Source organism: Polypterus senegalus, chromosome 5 (genome assembly GCF_016835505.1).
Source record: "Polypterus senegalus isolate Bchr_013 chromosome 5, ASM1683550v1, whole genome shotgun sequence".
NCBI lineage: Eukaryota > Metazoa > Chordata > Cladistia > Polypteriformes > Polypteridae > Polypterus > Polypterus senegalus.
In genome coordinates this window covers 188615277-188629175 of record NC_053158.1, presented here as the reverse complement: position 1 = coordinate 188629175, position 13899 = coordinate 188615277, and the positions used below count along the sequence as shown (strand labels likewise).

At 39.9% G+C, this 13899-nt stretch overlaps 1 protein-coding gene across 3 annotated transcripts in view; it reads right to left on the bottom strand.

Moving 5' to 3' along the window:
• Window positions 1–13899, bottom strand: part of LOC120529737 (alanine aminotransferase 2-like) — a 90626-nt gene that overhangs the window by 10289 nt on the left and 66438 nt on the right. For all 3 annotated transcript variants that reach the window (XM_039753809.1, XM_039753808.1, XM_039753807.1), the window contains 4 exons: window positions 12559–12692; window positions 9382–9625; window positions 4378–4457; window positions 3515–3651 (listed from right to left, as the gene is read on the bottom strand). In XM_039753809.1, the coding sequence (XP_039609743.1) occupies window positions 3515–3651; window positions 4378–4457; window positions 9382–9625; window positions 12559–12692 (595 nt within the window). The remainder of the gene's footprint in view (window positions 1–3514; window positions 3652–4377; window positions 4458–9381; window positions 9626–12558; window positions 12693–13899) is intronic.

Here is a 13899-nt window from a genome sequence, read left to right as displayed (position 1 = left end):
AAGAGGGGCGACCCAGACAACAAATGTTCCTTCCACCCCTCCACACTACATACAGTATATATTGTGGCCAGCTGCGGCCTCCAGCTCCCCAAAACAAGCAGACACAGGCACAAGTCCAGCAACACATATGATTTTAGTCAGTGGTGGGAAACTCTTCCCAACAGTTTCCCACCAATGCAAAATATACAATAAGCAACAAGGCACTTTGCCTTCTCTGTGTGTGTGTGTGTGTGTGTGTGTGTGTGTCTCTCTCTCTCTCTTCTGCTTCCAATCCTCTTCCAGCAAGCTTTGTCCTTTATCTAGCTCCCAGTGCAGAGTAAGTCGGCTACTTTTATAAAGTATCTTGAATTGCTCAACATGTACTGTGATCTCCTTCTGGGTGTACTTTTAGGTGTGGTGGCAGTGCTGCAGAGAAGGGTTCTGCCATTTCCCATGCACCCCCTGGTGGTGGTCACGGGCCCCAATGGGATTGAACTTCCATGCTCCAAACATGTGGCACTGTAGCAAGTCTGGGGGACTGCCCCATCAACCCCAACCCTTCACCTGCTACTACACATTGTCTTTGATTCTTCTATGTCTAATCATTTTCCTCTGATGGTAACACCTAATAGGTTGTCAAGAGCTTAGGAAATAAAAAAATATAGAATATATATGAGAGGGAAGTTGAACACAAGATTAAGACAGGGTTCCAAATCCTATAAACAAAGCCTAAGACAAGTTGCTACTATGGTAATTTTTTACTTCAATCTGATGTACTTTGGTTTCTTCCACTATTTTTATGCTTTGTTTAAGACTCTTTGTGTATTTTCTCCTTAATAATCTCTTTTGTTTTGAGGTTCTCTGGCACAATAAATAGGCTGATTAACAAGAACAATGTGACCAACCACAAACATCATCAAAACAATCAACCTTGTTGTGGACTTCAGGACACTGATATAGGGCCAAATCCTGGAAAAACACAGAGGAAACAATAGGGGAAATTGTTAGCTGGTAAAGAAACATCTAAAATCCTGGGACAGACCCAAAACAATGAAATCACACTGAACAACAAGTGCATTTCTGAGAGAACTGTGATGAGTAAGCTGGCATTCTCACTGCATCTTAGATCAAGGGACTGGAAAATGTCAATATGTTGCATGTTGGTTGGAGGTGCACAAAAGAATTTTGCTGAACTCTAAACATGTAACAATACTAAATACTACTACAATGCTTACTATTCCTCCCTGTGCTTTTCTGTAATTAAGGTGCCATTTTTGCATTTGCTTCTGTTCTCGGTATTTTTCCTGGGTGCAGCGTGTACCTTCTCATCATGAAGCATGACGTATTTCTTTACATTTGCTATTGCATGTGGATTTACTCCAATTCACCACTTAATGAATATGCATCTCATATCGTATATGGAAAGTGTTATTGCTGTATTGAATATATACTATATGGTGTTCTTTTTAATTTTTGAAAAAGTACCCTACGCCCATGTTTAGACTCTCCTTTGTTTAGTGCTTTCTCAGCCATTTTTTCCATGTACAGCATGGCCATCTACCTCTTCTGTCAATTTTTCTTTTGGATCATAGACTTGTAAATATACAACTTTACTTTACCATTTCACCTGGCCTCCTCTTAATTTGCCTGGTCCCAATCTCCATACCAACAGTTAGTCACAACAAATACTGTACGTACTCCTGTGTATATTTTATTCAGTCTTGCATGTCCACAAAGCATTTTGCAGGCTCCATGAAGCTAGAAGACAGGGGCACGGAGTGGGGTGTAGCACAGTCATCAACTTCCTTTACCTCTTTACACCCAGAATGATGGATGATGGACAATGGCCGGGAGGATCTCAGATGTCATTTCCTCTCAAACCATCTGCCTTATCAGCTATATAAATAAACCCAGACCAGAAGTCAGCATTCAGTACAGAACCAGCCTATGATAGGGACAGGCATGTGACTTCAGGAGCTCCACAGCCTTTCTGGAAAGCATCTTATGCCAAACCTTAAGGGGGTTGTACTTCTAGTTTGTTCTTTTACCTCATGGAATGAAATAAGTAATCCATAACAGTTCCCAGTACTCCATCTGTATGCTTTTATTTCTCACTTTTTCTCTCTCTCTCTCTATTACATATCTCTCTATTATAAAAATAAATCTTGGAAGGCGATGATATGTGATTTTCTCTGAGACACTTTAACGTCCTGCAAGACAAGGCAGTGAGATTAAAGGACAGCTGCTGAACAGGCTTTTAAATGATCGACATGGAGCGCGACAAGCAGAACACACAGCTCGGCAGCAGCAGCAAGCCAGCAGCTGATCCGACTGCATCTCTTTAGCGTGCGTTCAACCCCCCCTTCACAACACAAGCGGCAGAGACGCGAAACCTCAGACGTTGTGCCACAGCAGCTGGTTCGCTTACTTGACAGAGTGTAAGATCACATTACATCCATAGTTCTGATCACAATCTGATTATTTGGGTGGTAATGGTTGAGGTTGGTCGGCAATTGTGATAAGACCTAAGGAGATAAATATTATATAAATATTGTCACACACGTGCGAGTAGGAGGCAGCTAAAGGGCTCGAGTAATTGTAATAAAACATCCGACCAGGGGGCGGTGGAGTGCACTGACTGTCTTTCTCAGTTCCCTACAAACCTTTCTCGGGAAATCCTGCAAGGTTCTGGCGCCTCTGAAGACGTCACTTCCAAAGCCGGCCCCTTTGATGATGTCACTTCCGAAGCCGGCCTCTTTGATGACGTCAATTCTGGTTCCGGCCCCTTTGATGACATCAGTCCCTCTCAAGACCTTTAAAGTCTCCATCTTAGGCTACTATAGCTAGTTCTGTTGTGGACTCTGTGATATGCACATCATGTATGTGATTCAGAAAACCCTTTTGCAGCTGGGAAAAACAATATATGGGTGGCTGCCCCAAACCTTTATGGACTCATTTATTTGACAATATATATAATTAGCATACAGTATATTTTGCTTTCTGTGCATGGTGCTTATAGGTTTATAAGGTCCTTATTGCCTTGTGTACAAAACTATGGTGAAATTCTTACTTGTATATGCCAATCAACATGCATCACATTGCCAGTCTCCAGCATCATAATCAGTAAGTATGACAGCCTTACTATGAAACATTTATCTCCCAAGCTGAAAAACATCAGAACACATTTGTCCTAACAGACAAACAAGGTTGCAACAATAACTATTTTGATAATGTGCTTATTTTGAAGGGAGGATATTTATGATTTGGTAGATTTGGTAGCACAGCATTTTTCATGCCAAGTATGAATGTGTTCCATTTTTGCTGATATTGTATCACTGCAACTATTCTGAGGAGACATGCAAGTAACAATTTCATTGTGTTGAGTACAGGGCTCAATACATTTGGAGAGTGTCTTCCCTGTTAATCAAACTGTTATCAACTGGTGGACCACATATAGGTAGATCTCTAAGCAAATATTTCTAGATATGACCCCCGTAATCTCCTTTTTGGCTAGAACCCCATGCATTTAACTCACTCTCCCATGTAACATTTGGAGGCGGAGTGGAAGGACACCAGTTCCACGGTGTTGGAGTATTCTGGACCCATCTCGAAGAGCACTTTCTTGAAGGAGTGAAACTTGCAGCCCTGGGCATAAATGTTGTCCTGATAGACCTAAAAAAAAATAACCCATTCAAAGATCACTAAGGATTAAACAGGCAAGTCCAAATGCCCTTCAGATGTTTGCAAATTTCAACAGTTACTGCTCATTAAAAAGTCTGCAGGCTTCAAAACAATAAGGATCTCTGCCAAAAGCATTCACAACCCTTTATATAATTTTAGTTCCATCCTCCCTTACTGAACCACAAAGTCACTTAATGAACATCTGTTTGCAAAGTTTGGCATTGAGCCACCATGTAACTAGTGCCTTGGAAAATTGCTGTGGTAGAGTCTGTCATTCCTTCTTTCTCTCTACCCATTCAGTTACTGAAACAATTTACACCGAGTTTTAAAAACATCAGAGTCAGAGCCTATCCCAGAAGCATTGGTTAACAAGGCAAATACCAACTCTGGAAGGGATGTTAGCTCATTATAGGGCATCAGTTAGATAACCATAATAAACATTCAAACATCTTCTTTCCTGAAGCATTAACAGAGTACAACTGGCTCAAAATGCTGCTACTGACTTTAATGAACGTCAGTGAACACATCACCCACTTGATAATGGACGAATGTGTGTTTATTCATTGGCACCGACAATACAAGAGAATAGCATAGGGTGAGAAGGACCTGTGCCATACAGGCTTGCGTTCTTGGTCTGGCCAGCAAACTCACAAGCTGGAAGGAGCACCAGACAGGACCAAAATCTGACAAGTGTGTGTGTGTGGTGCATACTCGTACCTCATCAGCCAGCAGCATGAGCTTCTCCTCCGCAGCAAATCGAATGACATCTTCAATGCACTTCTTGCTTTGTACCTGGCCTGAGAAGAAGAAAAAGAAAAAGAATACAAATCATGAAGTTCACATTATCAACAGCGTGCGACACTGCCATTTTCAGTAACAACACACATATAAGAATATGAACAACAAAAAGATACCTGGTGCCACTGAGTTGCAAGGGTAAGCAAAACGGGGAAGAAAAAAAACAAACAAATGTTATATTACACAAAGCGTGGAATAAAGCAGAGATACTCGTCAAATTCTGAAGATGGACTCCTCTTCCAATGACCAAATTTGGACTATCATACATTTTACCATCCTGGGTTTGAATACCATGTTTGATTACTGTCTATGTCAGTTTAATTAGAACATTAGAAAAATTGTGATATTAGCCGTAAGAACAGGTGTCTGTCAAGTCCTTCTTAACACTGAGGTTAATGGTTTTTAGAACATTAGAACAATTTAGACGAGAAAAGGCCATTCAGGCCAACAACTCCTTCCTATTTGCCTGATTCTACAAAATAACATCATATCAATATTTGAATGTCCCAATCTCTTTCACACTATAATTCCCTTGAGATCTCAACTTGATGTTATTTTGGACAATGAGGTAAATAAGATGGAAGAGTTTGTTGGGCTGAATGGTCTGTTCTCATCAAAAACGTTCCAATACAGACATAACTCAAATGTAGACTGTTATGGCCAAAATAGCCCACCTGGGCATCTTCAAGCCATATTAAAGTGCTTTGGATGATGCAAAGTCACCTAGTTTATGCGATTTTTCTCATTGTTGTGTGGGGCTTTTTCACAAGGAAAAAATGGCAATAGGTGAGTACAGTTCATGTCTGCCTTTGCAAACAGCACCACAACTTATGCACATTAGCTGAAATGAGAAAAATGAAGCACCCTGACTTATGTCAGCTAAAGTGAATGTCACATTACACATATTCTAGTCTAGTCTAGGATGTTACATTTGTTCAGCTTGGTTGCGGAGTTTGTCGACTCACAACTAGATTTCACTGGGGATGTCAAATTATATGACTGTAGTATAGTTTCACATTTTAAAAGTATTGTGAGTCCACCCCTTATTTTGGCCATGGGATGGGTTTACAGGTATGGAGAATTCAGTTGTAATCTTAGCCATTTCTTTTCTGTTGTGATAAGTAAAAGATGAGGCATCAGACAAACAAGTCTCTCTTCTGTTTGCAAGGTCCAAAACACCCACGTTCTTTATTCCTCATAGCTGCATTATATGTATTGTTCCTCTGGATGAGCATTCATTGGTTGTCAGCTCTCATGCACACACAGCCTACCCCTACGACTTAAGACAAACTCAAAACTGTTTGATTTATCTGGGGAGAGTTGCAGACTAATTGGAGTGAGTCACCGGGTATGTCACACTTGGTGACTTCTGATCATTGGAATGCACCAGGGGCCTCATGTATAACGCCATGCGTAGAACTTGCACTATAACATGGTGTAAGCACAAAAGCCGAAATGTGCTTACGCACAGAAAAATCCAGATGCAGAAATCTGTGCGTACTCCAACTTCCATGTTCTTCCGTTACATAAATCCCGATCAGCGTGAAAACTAATGCTCGTGCACGCGCTTCATGTAATGCCCCAACTCCACCCAGAATTACGCCTCTTTGAATATGCAAATCAATATAAATTGCCCTTAAGCTCAGCATTCCGTGAAAAGAGAATGGGAAAAGCACGGGGAAAATATAAGAATTTCAGCGAATACCAAGTGGAGGCAAAGGAAAAACATACTATTTGTTCAAATAAGCCGTGGTATAATCAACAAAATGAAGTTGATCAAGTGATATAGCGTGTTGGAGAAACTTGAAAGCTCATGTTCACAAAATCGCACAGTGCCGGAAATAAAAAAGAAGTCACATATCAAAGTCACCGTGAAAAGGTGAGTTGTAGCCCACTGTCTGAGTGTCATATGAAAGTTTATTAGAGTACAGAGAAAAAAAAGGCACACAGTGGGGAAAAAGCACAAAATGTCAACTTCAATCTCGACATTCCACTTTAATCACGTAGTTTATTTTGTCATTAAAGTAGAACATCATAAACTTCATCTGAAAATTGTTTAATTAACCAGTTTCTCAAATCACATCGTAATTAAAGTAGCACGTTAAATGCTTTGTTTTGTATTTGATCTTCTATGTGCCTATGTGTGTGAATCACTACTTGCTTCTTAAACCGGCTCTCTTCCTCCAACTGGACACAGAGTCCATTACATTCGTGATATACAGCTCTCTGAATAACTAAAATACTGAGATGTATATGTAATATCATTTTCATGATGATAGGAGTTAAAGCACGTTATTAAACATGGGTGTCACTTCGATGAAATAATTTATTGCAGCAGTACTCAGGGGCGGCTCTAAGCTTGGGGTGGCACTGGGCAGAGGAAGAATCGGTGGCTCCTTCGCCCGCCAATGTCAGTAAGGCAGCTTATGCACGGCGGGTGGCCACGTCCTTTGCAGACACTGCATAGCCGCCTTGTGCTCATGACACAAGCATTTAACTTTTGTCGAAATTTGTCGCTGCGTTTTTAGCTGTGTTGTTATTTTATCTTTCTGTTTTATATTCAATATATATTGGCGTAGCTGCCACTGTGGTCCTTGCTTTTCTTTCCCCAAGTAACCGATCGCCACACAATCAGCTCTGTAATAGAAGTTAAGCCATCTGTAAGCTTAGCGCCGATTCTTCAAAACGTTTAAGGAACATTAAAATATCTTCGTAGTATGTTTAATTATTCTATCCTTCACGACACTCCCAGTGAAGAATATAGATTATTTAAATGAAGTTAAGGTTTTATCTGTATAATTCAATAAACATATTTTGCTGCATTTCACCTTAAAAATGATATCGTCATCATATGTAAATACGCGCTTTATAAAGTGGCTCAGGCTGTGCGATATTATAACTGTAGTGCAAGTTTACAGTGGGGTGATTGTACTTATAAGTACAAACAGTTCTACAAGGAGCAATGATTGAGTGCGTTTAAAGTTCTTGGGATGAAACTGTTTCTGAACCGCGAGGTCTGTACAGGAAAGGCTTTAAAACATTTTGCCGTGGCTGAGGCAGCGTGTCCTTGAAGCTGTATACCGATAATTCTCTTTCCGATCAGCTGCTGCTGTGATTCACACTTCAATACCGTGATATAAATACTCCGAGTCGTGCAGTGAGAGTAATATGGAAAAAGATGATCCGCTGTGGCAACCCTTAAAGGGAGCAGCTGAAAGAAGAAGAAGGTGGTGCAGTGAGAGTAACAACGCTAAAGCAGTTATGGTATTTGGAATACTATGGCTGTTCCCTCTACCATTATATTGTTACAAGTTAATTACAATCAGATGCGTTACACTGATAAACAATATGCGGTTAGTTTCAGTGCATTTATAAAGCCGCGTCATGAAAATAAGGTGTAACCACACAGGAACAGTAGCACTGCTTTGACGCTGGGTGCCGCCAGTCTGCAAAACCGAGTGGAGAACTTGCGTACGACAAGGTATGAGGTACTGTGGAAAAGTGCGTGGCTTTACGCTAAGTGTAGGTTTTATACATCGCGATTTGAACGTGGAAAAGTTCTTACGCAACATTTCTGTGCGTGCGCATCGATTATACATGAGGCCCCTGGACTGCTTCCATCTCGCTACGATTATTAGAACATTAGAAAAATATAGATGAGAACAGTTAATTCCTCCAAAATAAGAGAGTAGATTTTTGGAGGTCCCTAAAGTCCTATTGTCTACCACACTACTTGGTCACTTATTCCATGTGCTTATGGTTCTCTGTGTGAACAAAAACCTTCTAATGACTGTGCAAAATTTAACCTTAACAAGTTTTCAACTGTGTCCCCGTGTTCTTATTGAAGTCATTTTAATGTAACAGTCTCGATCCACTGGGATAATTTGCTGCATAATTTTAAATCCTTTAATCATGTCTCTTCTCAATGTCCTTTTGTCTAAACTAAAAAGGCTCATCTCTTTTTATCTATCCACACAGCACATCCCTTGCAGTCCTGGAATCAGCCTAGTTATTCTTCTCTGGACTTTTTTTACACCGTACTCTATTTGAGGCCTAACTAATGCGTTATAAAGCTTGAGCATAACCTTCTTGGACTTGAACTCCACACTTCATGGCGCTATATATAAACTAACATTCTATTAGCCTGCTTAATGGCTTCTGAACACTGTCTGGCACTTGTTATAGAAAAGTCCACTATGACTCCTAAATCCTTCTCATAAGATGGAAGTTCAATGCTCAGACCCCCTATTATGTAAATAAAGTCTATGACTGAAAATTGATGGAAGCTTCTGGTAATATGATGTGGTCTTAAAGAGAACAATTGACTGAAATGAGCCAGCTTTTCAGCCCTTTGTGAAGGTTTATAAATAAATTTGGGCTGTCTGAAGCTCAGCAAATCTGACCACCCTATTCAGTGAGGCTATCATTATGGCTGAGTGATTCATCCTGACAGACACCATTGAAAAGGAAACACATCAAAGATGTAAAGTTCAGGATAGGATACCTGACACCAGCCCAGGATGTAACTGCCTGGGTTGGGACAAGGGGACTCCTATGATGTTAAGACTGTCTAGAGCAATTCACTATGAAAATTATTAAATTGTTTATTTTGTATAGCAACTGTCTAAAGCCAACCACACCCCAAGGGGTTTTATAAGGATTTGCAGATGCTGTTAAGCAATTACCACAATGGCAGATTAACTGATTTGCTACTGGTGAAATAGTGAGTCAAAGGGTGGTTTGGAACCATCACCATCACAATTTAAAGTCCCAAGCCTTAGCTACTTGTGGAAAAACTAGCAGTTTTGCACTACTAATCAACTAACGCGGCTTAGAGGACACGATACCCCTAAACACTACACACAATGAGAAAGACCCACACCGTGGCAGCTTTCCACTACATTTTCCCTGACTGCCACCTACCTGTGGGGTTCCCGGGATTGATGATGCAAAGCGCTCTTGGCCGACAGTGCTGGCGGGCAGCATTTAGAGACCGGCGAAGCTCTCCCACATCCAACGCCCAGCAGTTCTCCTCATCCAAGTAGTAATTGACTTGTACACCATTCAGCTCAGCCAAGGCAGCAGAGTAGAGTGGGTACTGCGGAATGGGGATCATTACCCCAGTGTGCGTCTTACCCTCTCCAGTCATCAACAGCTTCAGAATTGTCTAGAGGATGGAAAAAACATCTACTTAATATGAACCTTTTGCTACCCAGGCAAGAGATACTCCACAGTGCCCAGAAAGTATCAACTCACTTTCAAGCATTTACAGTAGTATATTCAGGTCAACTTGTTTTGTAAAGCCAGTCAGCCAGCCAAGTGCCCCATTTAGGCAAACAAAAACATACTTATGACATGAATACAGGAAAGTCAGAAATTTGAGGAGCCAACTGAGTAAATCAGGACTACAAGTTCTTATAGGTGTGCCCAATGAGACGATTAAGCATTTTTAATTCAATCATGCATAGGGTCAAGCATAAAAATGCTGGGCACACCTAACTGTTCATTACATTGGCTGTATTGAGTAAAAGAAAAAAAGCTCAGTGACTTTAAGAGAGTGGGGTCATTTTGGGGCACAGCTGGCAGTAGCTTCACTGTCAAATAAGGGTTTTTAAATGAATTTTTAGTTTTATTGCAATTTTTTAAGGATTTTTTTTCATAATTTTATGTTTTTTTCTGCTCATTCTTGTGCATTGTCTCTTTAAATGTGTCTCTGTTCCCTGTGTTTTGTGGGTGGAGCCCCAGCAGGCGGGGCCACCACATTGTCACAGCTGTTTGCTCTTCCTTCTGGCTATTTATTCCATGTGTAGTTTTTGCTTAATTTCTTGCTCTGGTTTCTGTATTGGGACTTGTTTGCTTAGCATTGCCTTTAGGCAGCTCCTTTTTTGCCTGTTTTTGATGTTTTGATCTAATTTATCTAATAAATCCTTTATTTATAAAGATTATGTTGCTCTTTTAGTATACAAGTGGAAGGTGAATTGTCATCCTTCTTCTTGTGGGGTTTTTGGCCAGATTTTGAGACATTTCAATTTTTTTTGAGGCTAAAATCCCTTATGGGCTTGCAATGCCTGAGGTTAAGCCACTAGAACTGGAATTAAGCCTGGCCTGTAAAGCCTTTTGTTGACCATTTGGAGACCTCACACTCTTTCCCCAATGTCAAGGAATTCACTCACAACATTCAATGAAGAAGATGACAGCCCAACTTAATAAGAACTTAAGAAGTCTAATAAACAGAAGAGGCCATTCAGTTTGTATATGGGGATACTTTTCCACCTACACATATCAGATGAAAGGGCTTTAATCCGAAGTTGTGTCACTCTGGATGAGAGTGCAGTGCCTGCTGGGAAAGATGGAACAAAAAGTGGTATTCTAGAGTGTTACTACCTGCTAATTACACTCCAGTACAGACTAAAACAACCAACAGTACCAAGACCCTTTGGAAGCTATGCAAGAATAAAAAAAAAAAAAGGAAATCCAAAAGTAAGTCACAGTACCTACTGGACACTAATGATCTCTAGTTTCTGAGCCATCTTAGTAGACAAATAGCCAGAGGAAGGGCTCAGCAGTCGTGGTGCCAGTGAGGCCCCATTTCCTGGGGAACCACATACAAAGCACATGTAACACTGAGTCATTTAAAAGGATAATACACAATTACAGTACACATCATATCAAATCAACAGAAATAAGGCAGTGGCAGACACCTTGAAAACCTTTAAGAAGAACTATGGGGCTTTGCCCCCTGCTCGCTTCACTTGCCAGCCCCCGGGCCAGTGCTACGCGCAAGCCACTTTGCGGTTCTGCCGCTCACGTATGGGGATGCGGATATACAACTTAAACAGATTGTTGTATTCATGGGAATTGTTACATATGTATAATACTGTAGAACTATTTTACATTATAGCGAGTAATTAACAATATTAAAAAATAGTAAAATGTAGCAAATTATATTTCACGTTGTGTTCAAGTTTTTTGTTGCATTATATGATTTCATTCTGTTTGGCTTTGAAATTAACATGCAAATATTTTTTAAACTTACATTTTTACTGTAAAACTTCAGTAAAAACAATTTTTTAAATTACATTTTTGTCAATATCGCGTTGAATTTTGATTCTGTGTTTGGACTTACATTGTGACAACACAACGTATAATTACCCGTGAATAAATAAACTGACTTTCTCGAATGTGATTTGTTAATTGTCTTTGCAAAATCTATTCTAACGGGAAACGGTTAACGTTTTAATTCGAGTGGCATATCAAGATCTCCTTGGTTGTCTAATGTTATCCGGGGAAGATGTACTACATTACCTTTCTCGAATACATCCTTCTTTCAACAGTAATTCGGGCAGTGGAAGACTGGATGGTGTTAACGGTTGTAGTTATTCTTCGGGATATTGTACGTTGATGTTTTCATCTTACGCATCATTACCACCAACTGTTTCAGCAGAGTCTATTGATACGCATTTAACCAATTTGCCATGTACCCAATTGACAATTTTTGCGTTAATTCGTTTGACCTCAACGTTTCTCTGTGTTAGGATTGTCCGTGTACTCATTTCTTCTGTTGATATCCCTTCATGATGAAATTCATCAATAAGATTTGGACATAATACGTCTTCTTTAATTGGGAAGTTAAAGTGAGGAAAACTTTATAAAAAATGAGAAAGCAGGAAATGTGTTTATCAAAAGCATTCACACGAATGAGATGTGAGTGGCCCATGTGTGTATTTGAATATGGTTGGGAGGAGGGCGTGACTTGAAACAATCTCATGTCAAAAGTCTCATCTTGCGGGACTTCAAAAAATCTCTCAAAAAGTCTTGTCTCGTCGCAGGATTTTTTGTTATATAATAGAGAGATATGGATGAGATATTGGGACTTAGCTGTCAGCTAAACAAATTGGCTTGAAGGACTGAATGATCTCGTTTGTCGAATTTCTTATGTTTCTAAAGCCATTAAAAACAATAACTCCAAATTAACATAAAATACACATAAATTCACACTGTACTAGAGGTCATGAAAGGGAGCCAACAAGAAAAATTGCTATCCCACTCTTCTGAAAACTTACAAGGAAGTGCAAAAAGGCTGCTACTGATCCCACTTACCACAATAGCATCACTGGCTCCTGTCGACAAGAAGATATTGGCAGGATCTGAGGGGATTCCTCCATCCCTACGTTCGATGTAGCGGGCCACATCCTGCCTAATGCACTCAATGCCTTGACTGGCACTATAGGCTCCTGCAAAAGTACACATCACATAAATGGGTCATGTTCAGGATTTAGGGATGTCACAAGAACCAAAACGTCTGTACTCAGTCGATACCAAAGTTCTGAAAATGTAATCGTACTAGCTTTTTTACAGTATCGATAACACAGAGGAATTTGATACCATACTCATATGTGACTGCATGGTTGAAAGTAAATGAATTCAACTGGAAGGCACATTAATATGTGGGAAAACCATGAATAAAATTTCATATGGAAATGGCTCACATTGGTGACACTACAAAACTGCATCAAGATACGAGTCGAAAGGAAAAACTGCAGAAGCTATGTGTGGAAGTGCTTTACGTGAGAAGCAGGGGACTTACAGTGCAAGACTGCAGGAAGCGTACTGTATACATGCATTTTATATATATACTGCCCATTGTGGAGTTAGTTCAAAAATAGATTTGAGAGTGAAATAACATGACTAACCACATAAAGTATAATTATTTAACTAGTATTGCCACGCATTTGCAAGAGGAGATGAAAAATAGCTAAGTTAATTGCTTTTGTAATAGTGTCCTGCACAATCCCTATAAATGAACAGAGGTTTGCATTTGTTCTCCGATTGTAATGAACACTTTTACTGATGTCAATTAGTCCACTCATCTCTCCATTTTCTAACTGGTGTATACAATTCAGGGTCACGGGGGAAGGATACACATATCCACAGTTATGCATATATGACTACGAGATGTGGAAGGACTGACAGCACTAACAACAGTTGTAGCCAGACTCAAACAAAGCGGCTATCTGGCATTTCCACGCTGGTGATTACCTGAGCAGCTCCATTTATTAATACCAAAACAAAACTTATTTAGTGTTTCAGTGCTTGAAGGACAAGGCAACTCTCCCTATTAATATGACATGTGCTGTGGTAACAAAAACACATAAGCGCTGAAATACACAATTAGCAGGACAAATGAAAAAGCACACTTCATTACTAAATACAAATCTGAAAACACTGAATGTGTGTCCTTCATTTGAGTTTAGAAGCCAAACTACCATTAATTAGTATACCCTGTAAACGAAAGCACAACTTATATATTTGAATGCTGCCTCACAGTTAGAAATTTATGGAGTACGGGTAACAACAGCCAAAGTAAATTCTGGATTTGTACTGTACACGGGCATAAGCAATAATAAAGTGTGATGACTCACGGAAGAAACCTAGAAAATA